The 18,885-nt window shown below is 44.0% G+C and overlaps 1 protein-coding gene across 1 annotated transcript in view; it reads right to left on the bottom strand.

The window, feature by feature from the left end:
- The window catches only part of ADAM12 (ADAM metallopeptidase domain 12), a 331,885-nt gene that overhangs the window by 121,087 nt on the left and 191,913 nt on the right, over window positions 1–18,885 (bottom strand). The window contains exon 4 of the mRNA XM_077877237.1: window positions 6,533–6,611. Within this exon, the coding sequence (XP_077733363.1) occupies window positions 6,533–6,611 (79 nt within the window). The remainder of the gene's footprint in view (window positions 1–6,532; window positions 6,612–18,885) is intronic.

The raw sequence follows: 18,885 nt of genomic DNA, 5'->3' as shown, positions 1-18,885 counted from the left end.
ACACTGACTGGTCTCCTATTGGTATCCTCCCAACGAATGTCTTATTAAGTTTTCCCAAGAGAAACACATACAACAAATGGAACCTTTTTGGGAGTGGCTCACGCATCTAGGGTCAGACATTTCCCTTCTCCATCCCCATGGCCCAGGCCTCAGCAGCCATGTCCCCTCTGCTGGGCTTTAGGCTTTTCCACAAGAGCCAGCTGCCTCATCTTGCCGAATCCCTGCTCTTGCTGTCTCTGTTTACCACTTTGTGTGGTAGCCAGTGGGTCTTTCAAAGCCTATACTGGTCATGACACCCCCCAGAGTTGAGACCCTTATGGCTTCCCAATGCTCCTCCACAACAACCAAATGCATCACCATGACCTCCAAGGCCTACACGTTCTGGCCCCTGACAACTCTTAAACACTTCCCTGCCTACAAGTAAAGCTCAGCATCAGCCTGGAATGTCCGTCTCTCACCCGTCCCGAGTCGTATCTCAACCTTTGGATCTCAGGTCAAGCGCTCCTTCCTCCATGAAGATGTCCATGATCCCTTAGACCAGATGAGGCCCCTCAACCTTTCCTTCAGCACACTTATCACAGATTTTTATTAGGTTTGAGATACTTGGAAAAATGTCAATCTCCTCCCTCTAGCCCCATCGCCTAATCTATATTCAATGCCTGCTGTCCCCTCAGTGGTGGCCATAGTGTCTGGCCACGTGCAGGTGCTCAGTTAGTGCACGTCCAACAGATGAGTGTGCATTTCCACCCATCCAGCCCTGACAACCCTCGGGAGGCGTTCTGGAGCGTTACTCTGGCCTTTCCCCGAGTTGTCTTCTGGGATGCAAATAGCACAATGTCATGTGCATCGTCTCCCACAGGCCTTATTAAAAGTAACAATATAAAACATAATCTTCCCTCAGATGTGGCCGGCAGAGGATAAAACCACAAATATTTCAGCCTGTCAGGACAATGGAGAGATAAAAGACAAGCGATTAATTCCAAAATTAATATCAGCCACTACGCGGCATGTCAACCAGCTTACGCTGATGGTTGAGAGATGAAATTTTAAAAAAGAGGGTACTACAGCCAAAAGTGGTTCTTATTTTTTCATAATCTTAAATGGAGGAAAATTCATAGTGTGCTGACTTTAGGGGGTAAGAAGATGAGTCAGCACATTTCTTTTTTTGTTCTCCAGCCTGATTCAATAAAAACAAAACCCCAAAAGCTGCGTCTGTCTCCTCACCACGAAAGATAATACGAGGTCACGGACTCTCCTCAAGGGGGTTTCTGCTGGGAGGACCAGCTGTCGGGGGCTGTGGGTTCTCTTTAGTGGGGAAGACTGTTCACTCCTTATCTTTACAGTAACACGGCTGATGGCTCAGGAAGGGGACAAAGTAGATGCTGGAATACAAGACAGGTCTTCCTCTTTCTAATATGTGCTTGCTGTTTCTGGAGGTTTTGGACGGGGGTGGGGGGGAGTTAATTACCTTCAAAACAAGGGGCTTCTGGTATATTCTGTTAGAAGATACAACTTTGGCCGAGGTGGGACTGAGGCATCCTGCCATTTCCAACCTTCATCTCTACTGCTCGGTTCTTGCTAGCCAAGCCGTGGGGCTCATCCCAGGGAGGCTGGGGATGCAGGGCACTGTTGCTGAGAAGAGTCCATGCAGGGAGTGGGCAAGGCTTAGCCCCCACTGACTGAGGGAGGACGGCAAGGCTAGACTCATGGCCTTTCCCAGCATGGGCTCTCCCCGCCCAATGAGCAGGGACTGGGGCTTTCAGGCCTGCTGGCTCCCACCCCCTTCTCCCTATAAAGGACACTTCCATGCAGAGGAACGATGGAAGAGAAGGGATGGAGCAGACATCTGCCTGTCTGTACTGTGACTTTGTAGAAAAATGAGAAGAAAGAAAAACATAATCCCCCCACCCATCACAGAAAATAGAAAAATACAGAGTTTCCCCCCCTCAGAGACGGACACTGTTAGCATTCTGGCACGTGGCCTTCCAGCTAGTCTCATAGACATCTACCTTTGTAGCCTACAGACCGCACCATCCGAGCCCCTAACAGACCTGCAGCTGTCAGGTCCTCGTTTAACCTAGTCTTCTATCTCTTCTTCTTTCTTATTTGTCTTCCCAAATGAGAAAAAAAGGACAAAAATTGCCTAAGAAAAGGAAAACTAGAAGGGGAGATTGAAACCAAAAACATAAAACAAGTAAAATAATTTTGGGACCATATCTTACACATTCTGGGTGTGTCCGTGTTAGACACTCACCCCTCCTATACAACGGGTAAGTGGAGGACTCAAGAATTTATATGCTTAAGAGTGTATTTTATTCATCCTATATCCTCCCAGGCTAACAGTGTTGGCACACAGAAGGTGGTTAATAAATGTCTCTGGAGTGCATGAGTAAATGAATGAATGGAGGGGCACCTGGGTGGCTCAGTGGTTGAGCATCTGCCTTCGGCTCAGGGCATGGTCCTGGGATCGAGTCCCACATCAGGCTCCCCTGCAGGGAGCCTGCTTCTCCCTCTGCCTGTGTCTCTGCCTCTCTCTATGTCTCTCAAATAAATAAATAAAATCTTAAAAAAAAAAAAAAAAGAATGAATGGATTCTCGGTGGCATCAACCAAGATGCTGCAGTGGCTACATGAATCAGTATTGGAAGGTTTAGTCTATGCAGTGTGATATTTGGGGACAGAAGGGAGATATGAGAAATATTTCCCACCTGTAAGAGCTCTTTTAATCTACATAATAAATAGTATAGATTATATTTGAAGAAATATATCAATTATAATAATACTTTTCATCTACAGATATTAATACATTAAATTATATTATCCGATACACTGATGTTGAACTATCTTCACATTCCTCAGGTAAGTACAATTTGGTCACAAAGTATTTTTAAAAATCTGTGCTGGATATGATCTGCAAATATTTTATTTAGGATTTTTGCAACTATGTTTATAACTGAAACTAGTCTATAATATTCATGTTGTGGATGCTCTTTTTCAGAGTTTTGTAGTTCCTCTCTCCTCCTTTAGAAAATTAAAAAAAAAAAATCTCAAGAACTATTTGGTCTTTACAGATTTGGTAAAAGTTACCTGGTAAAATATTTGGGTTTGATGTCATTTGAGGGGGGGAGATTACAAAAATACTACTTTTTATTTAATTTCTTTATATGGTTATATTTACATTTTTGTTTTATCTTGAACAGTGTTAAGGATTTCCCTTTTTTTTTTTAAGGAAATGGTTATTAATGTTGATAGCATTCCTGTAATTCTCAAAATCTCCGAATGACAATAGTTATGTCCATCTTTTTGCTTGTAATACTGTTCCCTGGGAATTCTTCGTTCTTGATTAGATTTGTATTTTATTCATTTTATTAATATTTTCAAAGAATCATCTTCTGGCTTAATTGAATCTCTCAATTATTTTGGTCTTCCTTTTCATTAATTTCTGCTCATCTTTTAAAGTTTTCATTTCTGAGAGCGGTATATTTAAATCTCCCTCTCTGGTTGTGGATTTGTCAGTTTATTTTAATTCTTTTGATTATTGCTTCACATGTTTTGAGGCTATTTTACTGGGACACATACGTTCAGTTACTTTACCATCCTTTTGAATTGCTCCTTTTCTCATCAAGTAATCAACCCCGTTATCCATAATAATGTTTTTTTGCCTTAAGATCTAGCTGGTCTGATATGAATGCTATGACAGCAGCTTTCTTTGGGTTAATATTTGTCTACTACACATTTTCTACTCCTTTCACAACCATTTTGTATGTTGAGTGTGAAGCTTGTAAAAATTATGTAGCTGGATTTTAAATTTTAAGCAGATAATCTGTTTTTACTTTAACAAATAGATTCAATCTATTTACATATAATTAGAATAATATGTTGACTCATTTTTATGTAATTATTTTGTGTTTTATATTTACTCTGCCTTTCAAATCCTTTTCCTTCTTTCCTGGCCTCTGCTGAGCTGATACATTGTTTTTGTTCACTATCTATTATTTGGAATTATACATTTTGCTTTTCTGTTCTTTTAAGAGTTATACTTAAATTTGCAAGATAGTTGTCAAAATCTATAACCTGCATCTCTGTTATTTTCAAGTATGATACAAGTTCTTAAACTGTTTTAAATCTTCTCTTTGCTTGCCTTGTCTTAAAACATCCAAATTTAGTCATTATTTTTGTAATTATTACTTTAAATAGCTTACTTAGATTTATTCACATGCAATTATTTGGCTTACTCTTGCCTCTAACATCCTACCCTTGTCTCTTATGTTCCATTTCTTTCTTAGTACAAGAGTCTTTGGTAGATACTCTCTGTTAAAAGTGGAGAGGAGTAAATTCTCGTTTTTGTGTGCAAATGTATTTTATTATTATTTTTGTATTTCCCCTTGACTCTCTGAAATTTTAATTTTGGAGTTGCCGATAAGAAGTCTGTTGTTGGTTTTGCACAAATGTCTCTTTTCTCTCAGGTGGTTTTACGATCCATCTTTGGTGGTCTGCAGTTTTACTACAAGCCATCCTCGACAGAATTTATTTGCACTCTTCCTGCTTGTGATGCATGTCTTTCTTCAATTCTGGGACATTCTCATTACACTGTTTAAACATTCACTCTGGAATTTTTCTTTTTTTAAAAAAATAGATTTATTTATTTTAGAAAGAAAGTGTACAAGTGGGGAAGGAGGAGGAGGAGGAGGAGGGAGGGAGGGAGGGAGGGAGGGAGAGAGAGAGAGAGAGAGAGAGAGAGAGAGAGAATCTCAAGCAGACACCGTGCTGAACATGGAGCCCAACATGGGGCTCAATCTCATGACCCTGAGATCACAGCCTGAGCTGAAATCAAGAGGCAGACGCTCAACTGACTGAGCCCTTTCACTCTGGAATTTCTATTAGGCCTATTCTGTTCTCTTTAAAATATTTACGATTTTCTCTGATTTTTCTATTAGCTTGCATTTCCAGAGGGGCCGATACTCTTGTTACTCTTGTCTACAGATGCTCACTTACAGTGGCTTTTCTCACTGTGTTTTGTAATTTTGATTTTGATCATCATTATTTGTTTTTTGCCATGGGCAACTCATGTGATCCGGGTTGTAGAAATATTTCCATAGAACTATTTTGGGTTGGCTTCAGCCCAGGGGACCCAGGATTGCTGATTTGAGAACAATCAAGCTATGACTGGTCCCAATATATTTTTGAGGTCAATATATTGACTGGAAATTGCATTTCTATGCAGGTTTTAGAAATTTAAATACCAGTCCACCCCCCTGCAAACATACTTATAAGGTTGGCTGGGGTTTCAATTTCTCTATTTTTTTTTATGAGATCTTTCTTCAATACAGGATCTTTTAAGGCAATTCCTTTTGTTGTCCCTTCTCTGGACTAGGGTTTTTTTCATACATTTTTTTTCACAGAGGAAGCAGCTCTCTGGAGGCCCAGTTCTTGTGGGACTCTCAGTTGTAGGTGCCCATTTCTCTTGTCCCAAATCCCAAGTGCCAGGTAGCTCTTTGTGGTCCCATGACCCCAACTCACCAGCCTACTGCTCTGGGCTTACATCCCCTCTTTGTTTCTGCCTCCAGGGATTCCCTGGACTCTTTTAAGCTTGACCAGGCTGGAATATCAATGCCAGGTCATTCCACAAGATTGCTATGAGTCCGAAGGTATCAGTCTATGCTTGCCACATGCCAAACATGTGATGAAGAAAACAAGCGTTGGCATAGTTCAGAGAAGGGAGAAATCCCTGCAGACAATCAAAGTTGCTTGATGATACTTCGACTGCAAATGTAAAGTCTTTTTCTAAGCTTATTCTTTTTAAGACAAATATCCATAGCTTTTTTTTTTTAAAGTAATTTTCTTAGTCCTGAGAGGGCAGTACCTCTCTTTAATCACACACAGGCTGAGCACAGAGAGTACCCAGTAAGTACTTGTTAAAGGATCAAATAAAATTAGCATCTTGTCCATGTTATATATAAAACTTCAAACACCAGGAAAGCTAAAAGGCAATAAATGCTGTATTATAATAACAACCATGATATAGAACCATCTTATTTATGGTGGATTTATCTTTTATATAAATAAATGGCTTATGCATTTATTTATGGTGGATACACTTACAATAGGTAGGTTACATTTCCAATAGGTGGGATACATTTATAGGTTATGCAGAGTCAGTTTTCCTTCAAATTTCTTCAAGTTACTTGGAGGGTAACACAGCTAAGTTCAGCCTTGTGATGACCGCTTTCCAAGCCATCTTGAACTTTGGCAAGGTTTTCTAGCAAGGATTTGCCTAACTGAGCATCCCCTAGTTATTGGAAGGTGATTTCAAGGTCAGCTGGATCTCCAAGGACTGTCCTGGTGTGAAGCTGGCCAAGGCCAAGTTTTCCTGGAGTTCTAATGCAATGCCCAAATCCTGAGTGATGCACAGGCTCTTCATGGGATCTGAGTGAAGAACCTTGGGTGTGTGACTTTGCTAGGATAAAATGGCTGCAAAGTTTAAGCACAGACTTGATAGCACGGTAACATGGTGGTCTTGCAGTGGGACTTACCGTGTAATTTCGAGTGAAGGATATATCAGTACCATCTTGCAGATAATGAGTTTCTGTGAAACTGCTAGCAATGAGACCTCTGTGGAAAAATACAAACAACACAGAAAGATGAGTGTAGAGTTGTATTGATATGTTGCTTGTGAGTTTCTAGGCCATGGGGCAGCCAGCATTTGACCCATCCTTATTTTACAGATGACCCAGTGAGGCTCCCAAATGACCTTCCTCTGCTCAGGAAGGAGACAGGAGGAGACCTAGATGACGGGATTCAGACGTGTGTGCTTTGAACAATAGCTCCCACAGTACGTGCAGAGCCCTCCAGCACACTCTCTGGTGTGCGCACACTCACATACATACATGTGCACGTGCATGCTAGAGCATGCACACAAGCACACGCTCTTCTACAAATCGCATGTACAGGTTTCCAGGTTGGGAGAATCACCTGCCTGGCAGTCACCAGGCTCTGCCATCTAGAATCAATGGCTAAGCCACCTGCTGGGAAAATAATTCTGGGTTCACTGCATCGCTCCTGCTGGTACTTGTTCAGGGGAGAGAAATAGCTGTCATTATGAAAATGTCAAAGAAGAGTTTAGAACAACAATGAAATGTTAAAAGCAGTGCTACAGGTGGTAAGGAAAAATGATTTCGGACACACTGAAGTATTGAATTTCTACGATAAATTGAAAGGGGGAGAAAAAGTCCTATTTATCCCAACTAAAATTGTATGTGGTCTACTAGATCTTCACTGATGATAGTAAAAGCACAAGTTTCTTAAGGTTTTAAATTATTTTGCAGTTTCTTTTGTAATATGCGCTATTTTATTCTTTTCAACAGAACTATGACAAATGTTTCCTGTGTACCTACTATGTCCTAGATGTGGTGCCAGCTGGTGAGATACAAAGATAAATAAGGATATGGTGGCCTGGTGCGGTGACACGGGAAACACCGCTCAGCATGGGCAAGGCTGCCACAGAGGTAGGAACAGTCTTACTGGGGGAACGGAATAAGGCAGGTGGGATACTGTGGAAGGGGAAGGCTATACACAGGGAACCTGCAGATGGAGCAGCAGATGGCCAGGCAAGAGAGGGGGTAGGAGGAGGGAATTCCAGGCAGAGGATGGCAAGGCCAGGAGGCCTAAAGTCTGAAATCTGGGAAGTCACGTTGGTGCAAGATGGGGAAGGGCCCTCCGACATGGAGCCCGGTTGTATCTGCCTCGGCAATGAGGAGTTGAGGATTGTTTTACATACTGAGCTTTGCAGGAGGTGCAGCACCTGCCAGTGTGGCTGTCAACCTGCCCGCCCGCCGCCCCTTCGGAGAATGAGCTTCACGCAGTTGGTCATGTTGGGGTCACTCCACTTCCAGACCAGAGATGAACCTGGGACCCAAGCGAGCCCATCACAAATCTCTACCACAGCATGCTGTGAGCTGGGGCTTCCAGGGAAGAAGTCTTGCCTCTTTGTTCTCAAAGCTCCAAAAATACACTCAGTAGGGCTTCCCTCAGCCTGGTCCCTTGCTTTACGAGGATGCTGCCCAGGGGACCGTGGCCACCACTAGGCTCTGACAGAGGGGAGTAAGGCGGAGACTTTCCAGGTGTGTTGGAGACCTGCTTTGCCCCCTTCCCTTTTCCCAATAAACCCCCCTCCTTTGCTTCAGTTGGCTAGAGTTAGGTTTGGTAACCAGGGCGCTGACAAACAGGGAAGAGACAGCAGTGGGAAGTTCTGGATGTAACAGATTAGGAACATCTTCCTTACAGCCCATCTCTCTTGCTTCTCTCCCAGCCATGTCCAGAGCTGAAAGCAATCTCCCTGGTTTACATGGATTCCGATATATTTAGGATATGCCTGACTTAAGTCAGTTAGACCCTCACAGTGGTCTGACTTGTGCTCTACTTACCAGCAGGTGTTGGAGAAGCGTGTGCCAAAAATGCAAAACAGACCATCTCTCACACTCACGGATAAAGGGCCATGGATCCTCCTGTGTGCCCCCCACCCCTTCACTCTGCTCAGGAATACACAGATGGTGCTGGGGGAGGTTACGTCCCTGTTCCTTTTGGTCTCAAATCCCCATTTCCTAAGTGTCCCTCTCACGAGCTGTCAGAGGAACCTCTGGACAGGCTCAGGGCCAGGGAGACCGCAACCCTGCTGGGATGGGCAGGGGCGGGTGGGGGTGTGTGTGGGAGGATGGTGACCTTGGGGAGGGGCAGCGACTGGGGAGACCAAGGAGATGGGGACAGAACACGTCAATGAATCTTTCCAGAGGGTGGCTCTGAAGGGAAGCAGAGAGATGGGGTGTGGGGTCAAAGGGCAGGGTCATGTAAAGGGATGGGCTGGAGGAATGGGGATGCAGAGGGGGCAGGGCACAGCTGCAGGGGAAGGAGGCACAGAGCACAGGGGCCATTGAGGAGGGGCCAGGAGCTAGGGCCTGCAGGAGGTGAGGCCTGCAACAGCCTCAGTCTCCTGGTGAAGGAGCGGCTTTGGTCAGCTCCATGATCACAGATTGAGGAGATAAAGAAACACTTAAGAGAATTCAGTTATATTATAATTACTTACATTATTTGCTGTTTGCTCATAATTTTATTATTTTACTTATATCTTGTTAATACTTTAGTAATTCCACTCCTGACAATACTAAATTCTTCCTTTGAATGAACCTAATACATAGAGTTGTAATATACGCAGGAATTTGTGGAGATAAAATTTCTAACAGAGATAGCTTTTATATGCTGTAATTTACAAACAGATATCACTTAAAGGCTTTCTAACTGGAAGCTAGTTTGGATGGCTGTCCAAGGAGAAGACACGCTTCACGTGTGAGTGACATGGAAAATCTGCCAGGAAAGCCAGGAACGGGAGAACATGAGCTTTGGTAGACGACAGTCAGCAAACTTGTGGACAAGAGGAATTTTGGGGTATACCAGCAGGAAGATTACTCGTAGGGTTTCAGAATGTGGCTCTGTACAAAGACCCATGAATACTTCTGCCTTTAAAAACCTTTAAAAACCTACTGCTTTATTGTACTATTAGGTATTTACCCAGAGGACATGAACATCGTGATTTGAAGGGGCACCTGCACCCCAATGATTATAGCAGCAATGTCCACAATTGCCAAACTATGGAAAGAGCCCAGATGTCCACGCACAGATGAAAGGATAAAGGAGATGTGGTGTCTGTATACAGTGGAATATTACGCAACCATCAAAAGGAACGAAGTCTTGCCATTTGCAACAACGTGGATGGAGCCAGAGGGTATCAAGCTGAGCAAAATAAGTCAGAGAAAGACAACCATTTGATTCCACTTGTACATGGAATTCAAGAAACAAAACAGATGAACGTAGGGGAATGGAAGGAAAAATAAAATAAGATGAAATCAGAGAGGGAGACAAACCGTAAGGGACACTGAACTCTAGGAAACAAACTGAAGGTCACTGGGGGGGGGGGATGGGACAACTGGGGGGTGGGCACAAAGGAGGGCACGGGATGGGATGAGCATGGGGTGTCACAGGCAACTGGTGAATCACTAAACTGTACTCCTGAAACTTACTGTACTATGTTAACTAAATTGAATTTGAATAAAGAATTAAAAAATACCTCTACTTCTTTTCTGTGTTATCCTAACATCACTTAAACAGAAATATCTCAGTCATACTCTGAGCTCTAGAGAGTTCTTCAGTATCACTGTAGTTTCCTTTGTCGAAAGAGGGGGAGGCTGGCCGCTGAGTAATGCCTGAGCGTGTCCCCTAAGCTAAGACACTGGTGACACTCCATTTTGAGTTTTTCTCCTAGAATCTGGGAAAGAAATGGCCCTGAGTGCAGGCCCAGGGATGGCGCTGTGGGTGTTAACCTTCTCAAAGGGAGGGAGGCACACAGTCAGAACAGACGCTCTGGCTCTGTGGGCAGGGCCAGGAACCCAGAACTCAGGGACGCCAGACCTGCTCCTGCCTGAGTTTCCCATGACCTCTGGGGACCCTCTGAACGTTCAAGCCATGGGTCTGTGCTTCCACACGGGGCCCCAGGGCCTGGGTGTCCACGGGTCACACGTTGCACAAGAGGACCCACGTCGCTCTCTGTGCTGGATCTCCTCTCGGTGCTGTACAGTCCACCTCACGTTTGCCTCAGGCTGTGAGGAGCTGAGGGCAGTGATGGATCTGTCCAGATCCCACTTTGGGGTCATGCACCCCCCAGCTCCAAGCCCTGAATGCCTTCCCTCTGTGCTTGGAATGAATTCCCCATGCCTTCCACGCTCTCCCAGGTGCTCACGACCCTACCCTCCCAACACGCCGTGACTGCTTGCCTGTGACTCAGTCTACCCCAGCCAACACTGCCTCCTGGCATGTTCTCGAACATTTCACAACCTATCTATCCCACTTGGAACCTTTGCATTTGCCCTGTCCTGGGCCCAGAACATCCTCCTCATGGTTTTTCATGGAGCTGGCTCCTTTTCATCTTTCAGGTATTAGTTTAAATATCTTTGCAGAGGGGCCTTCCCTGATCATCTTACCGGAAGTGGCCTCCAACACCACCACTCCCCACATCATAGAACCCCTTTGGTTTCCTTGTCTGTGTCCCCCTAAGATTATAAGCCCCAGAAGAGGGCTCTTTTGCTCATCACTGCGGCCCCATGCTCAGTCCAGGCCCTGTGCCAAGCCCCTGATATACATCTCATTTAATCCTGATTGTGCCTAGTATCTGGCTCTTTGGGTTAGAGTCCATTTTTTTTGTCCCAATCTAAACAAGGAAACTGAGATACAGGGAGGTTAAGTGACTCACCCAGGGTCACATCATCTGTGGTGACGTTTGAGTGGCTTTGGGGCAGAACTTGCACTCTTAACCACTCTATGGCACCATCTAACAGCAGGTGCTTTGCTAAGTGCCGGACAAAAATGTGTCAAGTAGAATAACAGATGGACAAATGGGTGGATGGGTGGGTGGATGGGTGAAGGAGTGAATTTCAGGAGGATGCTGTAGGCATAGTCTTTTTGGCTTGGGCTATCCCCTCCCAACCCAGGTGACCTGTGTCTTGTGTCTTTCTTAGGAACCATGATTTGCTGAGAAGCCACAGCTGAAACTGCGAATGTGGTTGATTGAGGCTTTCTGAGATATGTGTCTAATTTAAAAGGGCTAGAAGTCAAAGGTCCCTTGAGAAAACAGAGAGGCAGGTGGACAATGGCCGTATTGGAAATGTGATAGCAATGGGCCCATTTCCTTTAGATTTCCCCAAGGAGAAAATCCAATTAGATGGATCCTCTGTGTCAGCAAATGAAAACAGAAGGTGAATGCATAATTTCATGAGAACGTCACGTCCCTTTTCTCTGCTTATTAGATGAGCTGATCTAACACAGAATTCTGTTGTTCTCTTCACCAGAAAATAAAATGCCCGAGAGTTGATTTTGCTACTTTCCATACGTTTTCCTATTATAAGTGACACCTCAATGTTCTCTCATTTAATATGTATTGTGCTGGACATTGGGAATAAGACACCCCACAAACTCATCATATCTGGTGAAGGACAGACCCAAGGAGTGATGAGAGCTCCATGATAGAGATGTGCCCAAAGCATTGGGGGAGTTCAAGGAAAGGTTTCTAACCCAGACGCCAGCCTGGGGGAGGTGGTACCCAAGTGAGTCACGGAAGATGGGAAGAAGAAATAAAGTTGAGAGGGGGTAGTGAGGTGGGAAATGGAGAGGGATGAGGAAAAGAATATTCTAGATAGGGGTAACCACATCCTCAAAGGCACAGGAAGAGCAAGCTAGTGGAGATGGGCACGGGAAATGTGGAGCTATGCGGAGTTCCACTTGTTGGAATGTAAAATATGAAGTAGGAAGACACACTGTTGCTCAAATAGGTAGGCTGGGGACTAATCCTACAAGTTGCAAGTGTTGCTGACTTTATTCTGTGTGATAGGGAGCCATTAAACATGGCAGTGACCTGAGCAGACATAAGCTTTGGAGCTAAGGCCACTCTGACCGCCATGTAGATAAGACTTCTGGGGAAAGAAACAGGGGCACCTGGGTGGCTCAGTTGGTTAGGCATCTGACTCTTGATTTCAGCTCAGGTCTTGATCTCGGGGTTGTGAGTTAAAGTCCCACACTGAGCTCCACCCTGGGCATGGGAGGAAAGGAAAAAGAAGGAAACAAAGGGCAGCAGGAAGCTGCTGTGAGCCTCCAAACAAACGGCCAGAGCAAGATATGAGCCTTCAGGCTGGGAAATTCAGACAAGGGCACAGAATTGGGAACCTCAGTTAACAACTGAGATGGGTAGTAGTTCATACAGGAGGGAAAGGAGATGGTGAGATCTGCTTGGTCATGTTGAGCGTCAAGTACCTGGCAGACATGCTCTTGGATGTCCAGCAGACCACTGACTCCCTGAGTCTACGGTTTAGGGAGAGGCTTGGAGTGAAGACAGAGATGGAGACACTCAGACAGCACCTGCTTTCTTTACAGGGGAACAGAGAAAAACTTGTCCTTTCCAGTCGAGCACTGTATTTTCTGATTTCCAAGTCTTTGGGTACACCTGGCTGGAAATGATCATTTATGATCTACATTAAGGCACTGCAGTGTAGATAACATTTTTCCTTATAAAATTTCTCACATTTCTGAAATGATTTGTGTATTGAAATAAAAAACAATTACCCCCAAATTGCCTTTTTTAATATTGAAATGATCCCACTCTAAATTTACTGTTATATAATGTAGTTATATAGTTGGAATGAGATGGATTTCATCACAATGACATATTTTATTCCCCAGAGCATAGGAGAGCAGTATGAAACACCTACTTATTTTTTCTTCTGGGATCCCTTTCTCTGCCCTCCCTCCATTAATGCTTCTCCTGTGTCTGCCAGGCTCTGTGACAGGACTTTCCTTGCTCTACCTTGTTTCTTGGTGACTTGTCTTCTCCCACGTTGGGTTGAGCTAAGGGGCAGAACCTGTATCCCCAAGCCAACATAAAGCCTAGCACACAGGAAGCGCTTCATAAATAAACGATGACAAACGCAGAATCATCAGTAGAGAAAAGCAACCCCATTTGGACAGAATGTGCTCAAACTAATTGGATCAATTAAAAATAAAAGAAATACGGCTCCAAACTGTGGTCACCAATCCTGGAGGGGCTCGGAGGTAGGGGCTGGTCACATTCACTCCCTTGTTATTTCAAGAATTCTAAATGTTGTCAGGTCGTCAAGACCAACCTTGACAACTTGTCACCAATTTCAATTTCAGAACTGCTTAAATGAGGGGAAAGAAGGCTAAGAGATTGGCATCAATTATTTAGAATATGGAAAACTCATTGATGACATGTCAACTTTTTCCTATTATTTCTTTGAAGACTATACATATGGTTTAAGGATTTAATTATTCTGCGCAGCATATTCATGCAAAAGCATCGCAAGACAGCTCTTGTTTGTCAATTATACCAGCAGGCACCACAGATACTCTTTGCAATTAAATCACACACACACTTGTGATCTCTCTAGCAAACCCATTTGGTATTCGAAGCATCCAACCCAGTTTTCTGCTGAAGATTTACTTCGCTACAAGTTATTATTCCCCAAATTACCAAATCGTTCATATATAAATTTGGGTAATGGTTTTCTTTATAAGAATTTGGAAATATAGCTCTGAATACATTCATATGAGGGATAAAGCATCTGGAGCTTCAATAAAACATAACACATAATAAAAACCATAATTAAAAATCATAATCAGGATTTTCCCAGTTACTAAAATGAATATCCATTATTGAAAATGATCTATTTCTCAAGCAGAGCGAAATAAATACTGAGAAAATATCGCGAGGAAACCCAATATGTACCCAGACTGGATGCTTCATACCCTGAAAGAACTCCTGGTTTTCAGTGAAAACTTTGCACTGGCTGCCGTCATGGGACTCCTCAGGCTTATATAATTGGCTCTTCTGGACTCTTTCATGGCAAGATCAGACAACTGAATAATTCTCTATAAAGACGGTGCAGTGAGGTATGAAATAAGAGAAGGAAAATGAAAAGTAAGAAGAAGAATCCAAGACCTGGCATTTTCTGTGTCTCGGCTTTGCTTGAACTTCCTCAGAGCCTAGTCCTTGCAAATAGTTATGCTTTCTGTTCTCCTTTAGGGAAAGTCATCCTGGTAAACAACTGATGCTCTGGCTTCTTGATTTGGGGAGTGAAAGCAAAGCCCCATCACCATGACCATTTATGACTTGTCGTCTTCACCAGCACTGCCATCTCCCTGCTGATGTTTGTTTACAGAATGTCAGGCCCTGGGACACCTGCTTTTCAAGTGCACTTTCGAACCCTGTGGTGTAGGGACAGTTACTATTTGCCTGGCAGGGAAGAGGGAAACACACAGAGAGGTCAGGGGACTTGTCCAAGGCCACACAGCCAAACCAGTGGAGACTGAACTTGGCTCTGTTTGACCTAGAGTCCACCTCATCCTAATCACTGGTTGGCACTGCCTCGCCAGGAAGAAACGTCAGCACGTGGTTCTTAAAGTTTGAAAAATTAGTGGCAAATCATATTGTATCTTTTCCTGAAATAATTTTTTCCACACTGCAAAATGGGGCTTGTGCTGTCTCTCATAGCACTCCATCCAATTTAGCTACAAAATTCAAATTATTCTTGGTTATGATTTTGGTATTTGGGCTCCTAACTATTTAGAACCGTACAACTGAAAGAACAATGAAGCATTTATATTCTATTTTCTTTTGTTATTCTCTATTTGCTAAAATACTCAAGATGATTAAACAACTTCCCCCCACCGCCAGAATAAAAAAAAAAAAAATCCCTTTCCCCAGCTCTTTCTCATTTAGTTTCACTAACTATAATAGATAAAACTGTTGAGACAGCACTTTAGCAACTGTAGGGGACAATTATGTTCCCTGCAAAATAATTTCTTAATGTACTGCTTCCATTTTGCCACAAATACATAGAATTTTGGATTAAATCATGGGGCATTTATACCGAAATATGTTATTACCATCACTTGGGGCTCTTCAGATGACGCCATCCATCCACAGGGTGAATGGATTACATGTGCCACCAGGGACAGTTATAGACTCGGTAGAGATCTGGGTAAAAACAGTGGGGCCTTGGTGCTAAGCATTATCTGAAACCAGTTGAGTAGGTTTGGCCCCAGCAGCAAAGCCAACCCTTACTCATGTTCTAACTGCCCATCGTGCCCTGTAATGCAAGTGGTATCTATGGCCACAGCTCACAGCGTACCCATGTGCTCTACAACGTGGCAGGACATGTTCTAACTAGTGGCTCTTTAAATCTTAACGGTGACTATTTCATAAATGTAGAAACTGAGGCTCAGAGGTGTTCAGAAATTTGTCCAAGGTCACAGAGGGTGGCAACAGAGTGAGGTTGTTGGATGCTATCACACCTTACACCCAGCCTCATGACCAGCCTCTGGTCATCACCTGTATGTGGAAAAACATGCATGCTTCCATACTCCCCAGCCCAATGAATTCCTGGTTGATTATTTTAAGGAACATAGGACCAGATGGAACAACTGAATTCGGTGCACAAGGGGATGAAAGCCAAGGGGAAGTGCCTCTAAGTGAGTGATGTGAGGGTTGGGGTGGGTCTTCCTTATTCACTTTGGAGGCCCCATCTCCTGTCCAGTTTCTGGCTCCCAGTCAATATTTGCAGGATGCCTTGGCTAATATATTTTCAGGTAATATAAATTCTGACAAGAAGACAAATCCACCTTCAAAATATATCATTGGCAGCAGTGCAGCAATGGTGGTCAATGGCAAACCTGGTTCCACCTCTTTCTTCTTTGTGACGTTGGGCATAAAACTTGACCTTTGTTGTATTAGAGCTTCCTCATCTAACGTGGGGATAACAGGACCTACTTTGTAAAGTTCTTGTGAAAATTATACATGTTAAATGCTTGTACACACACCTGGCCCAGATTATGTGCTCAATAAATGTGAGCAATTATTAGGATCATTAAACCCGTCAGCTTCTGTCCCAAGCACCCCCATCTCCTGGTTCCAAGTCATCATCTCTCTGGCCTGCCTTCTGTGACAGCCTCCACGTCAGACTCCTGTTTTCACTCTTGTTCCATCGCCATCCATTTTCCACACAACAGCCAGAGTTGTGTGGAAATCAGATCGTGTCATCCTTCCACTGAACACCCTCCACTCCCTTCGCACAGAGCCCAGAGTGCAATTAAAATCCTGGAGTGAGGATGGACCCCACCTCCCTGTCCACAGGCCCAGCTCACCTCACTAAGGCTCTGGAGACTTCCTTTGGTTTCTCAAGGCCTCCACCCTTCTCATCTGGGTCTGGAACATTCTTCCCTCTTTCTCTGTCTGGCCAGCTAATAGTAACCCTTACCCTAAATGACATTTTCTGGAGCAGCCTTCTCTGCCTGTCCCTTTCCACATCTGGTACGTCTCGTAGCCACTCTGGCAGTGACCTGGCCTGTTCCTATAGCGCTCACTGCCCTTTATTGCTTATTTGCTTGATGATTTGTTTGAGGCTCTGCATCCTCCATGAGAGTAGGGGCTCATCTGTCTGAATCCCTCTGTATCTTCAGCCCTTGGATTAGGGCCTGCAATCTGATAGGTATTCAATAAACATTTTTGGAAGGAACATAATGAACAGAATGAGAAAAATACATCAAAGGCACTCATAGACAATCCAGTCACTACTGATTTTATTGCTCTTTTAGGGTATGAGGCATTGTTTCCCACTCCGAAAAATAAACCTATCACCACCACCACCACCACCACCACCACCACCACCACCACCACCACCAAAACCACACAAAATCTGATAGATAAAAGATACTCAAAGGTTCTATCATAGAGCAGATCTGGCCTTTTGTTCATACCGTGGAGCAAATACACTGCTTTTCCTTTTCAATCTTCAAAGAGCGGTTTCTCAATGTTTAGCATGAAGAAAGTCTGGCCAAATTTGGAACCACCAAAGCCAAACACCTTTTAATCCTTGGGTGTAGAGCTTTAAATGAAAAATGAAATGAGTCTGGTACGTATGGACCTTACCCACCCCAGCTGGAGTCTGAGAGGCTGCTGGTGTGAACGGGCATTTCCACGGAGCCCAAGGCTGGGAGTCCGGCCACACTGCAGGTCTGATGACCCGGTAAGCTGTTCCACAGAAAGCTGGATGCGGCTCAGCCTGATTTCTTCACCCACACTGCTCGATGAAGAACTTTTATTAATTGGTGCTCTGAGGCTAAAGAGGGGGTTTTCTTGGCCCCAGAGGAAGCCAGCCAGCCAGCTCCCAGGCAGACTTGCAGACTGGCCAGCTGGGCTCTCTTAAAAACTGACCTACATTGAACCAAAAATCACAGAATGTGTGTTAGATCAAATTTGTTCCCTTCTGCTTACTCAAAGACAGTTCTGCTCTGCAAATTTCCATCCCGTCACTGCCAAGAGATAGATGCCAGGAGTGACCTATGGCAGGGGAATAGGACCCTAGCTTTCTCAAGTTTTCTCCACCAGCCACTGAACTACTCAAACCTCTTGCTCACACTACCAAGCCATGGGCTGAGGTTCTGGAATGTATGTCTTGCTCCTCTTTTTTTTTTTTTTTTTTCTTTTCTTTTTCTCAAAAGGCCTACTGGCTGTGAACCCGGGTGTTCGGAGCCACGGTCAGTGAAAGCACACCCTTGTTCCCGTGATGGCCCACTGCTGTTGCCCGCTCACGTCCCTGAGGCTGAGTCACAGAGATCCCAAAAAAGCCACAGATTTCTGCCAGCACCAACAGGCACCAATGTCTGTAAGAGATCCGGTGGAGAAGAACGGACCTCTGGGGCAACGAAGGGCTGTAAAATGTAAAATCGTAAAATGAAACCATAAGTCCCATCTGAATTCTGGTTGCTGTGCTCTTCATAGGAAGTATTGCTTTCCATTTTTTTTTCTTTTTAAAAGAAAACACAATAAGAAGTCCTTGTAATACCTAAGGTGAGTATTTCTGACTCCCAGTAGCTTTTCTCTCAATACTTACCTGATCAGCAATGGGGCTTTTTCTTTTCTTTTCTTTTCTTTTTTTAAATATCTGAAAGGGCTTTGCATTTTGACCTAATGCTTTCAGGAACCTCCAGGGAAGAACCAAAGAGCAGACACCAGTGACAATGGGCCATTGATGGATTTTTCTCTAGGATAAAAGCCAAACCAATCAATAGTCCCACAGCTGGGCCTTTGAACGACTTGCCTCCTCCACATGGGCTCTCCAGGGGTAAAGAAGCACTTTTCATGGTGCCTTACTTCCTTATTCAGTTCCAGCCCCCAGGTTTAAGAAGAGTTTGGCTAATTCTAACAGCTGATTTTCCATGAGTACTTGAGTGGGTTTAGTCAGGACATGGCTGGGAATACTGGTTACTGCCATCA

Source organism: Canis aureus, chromosome 29 (genome assembly GCF_053574225.1).
Source record: "Canis aureus isolate CA01 chromosome 29, VMU_Caureus_v.1.0, whole genome shotgun sequence".
Lineage (NCBI taxonomy): Eukaryota > Metazoa > Chordata > Mammalia > Carnivora > Canidae > Canis > Canis aureus.
This window is presented reverse-complemented; position numbering and strand designations above follow the sequence as displayed.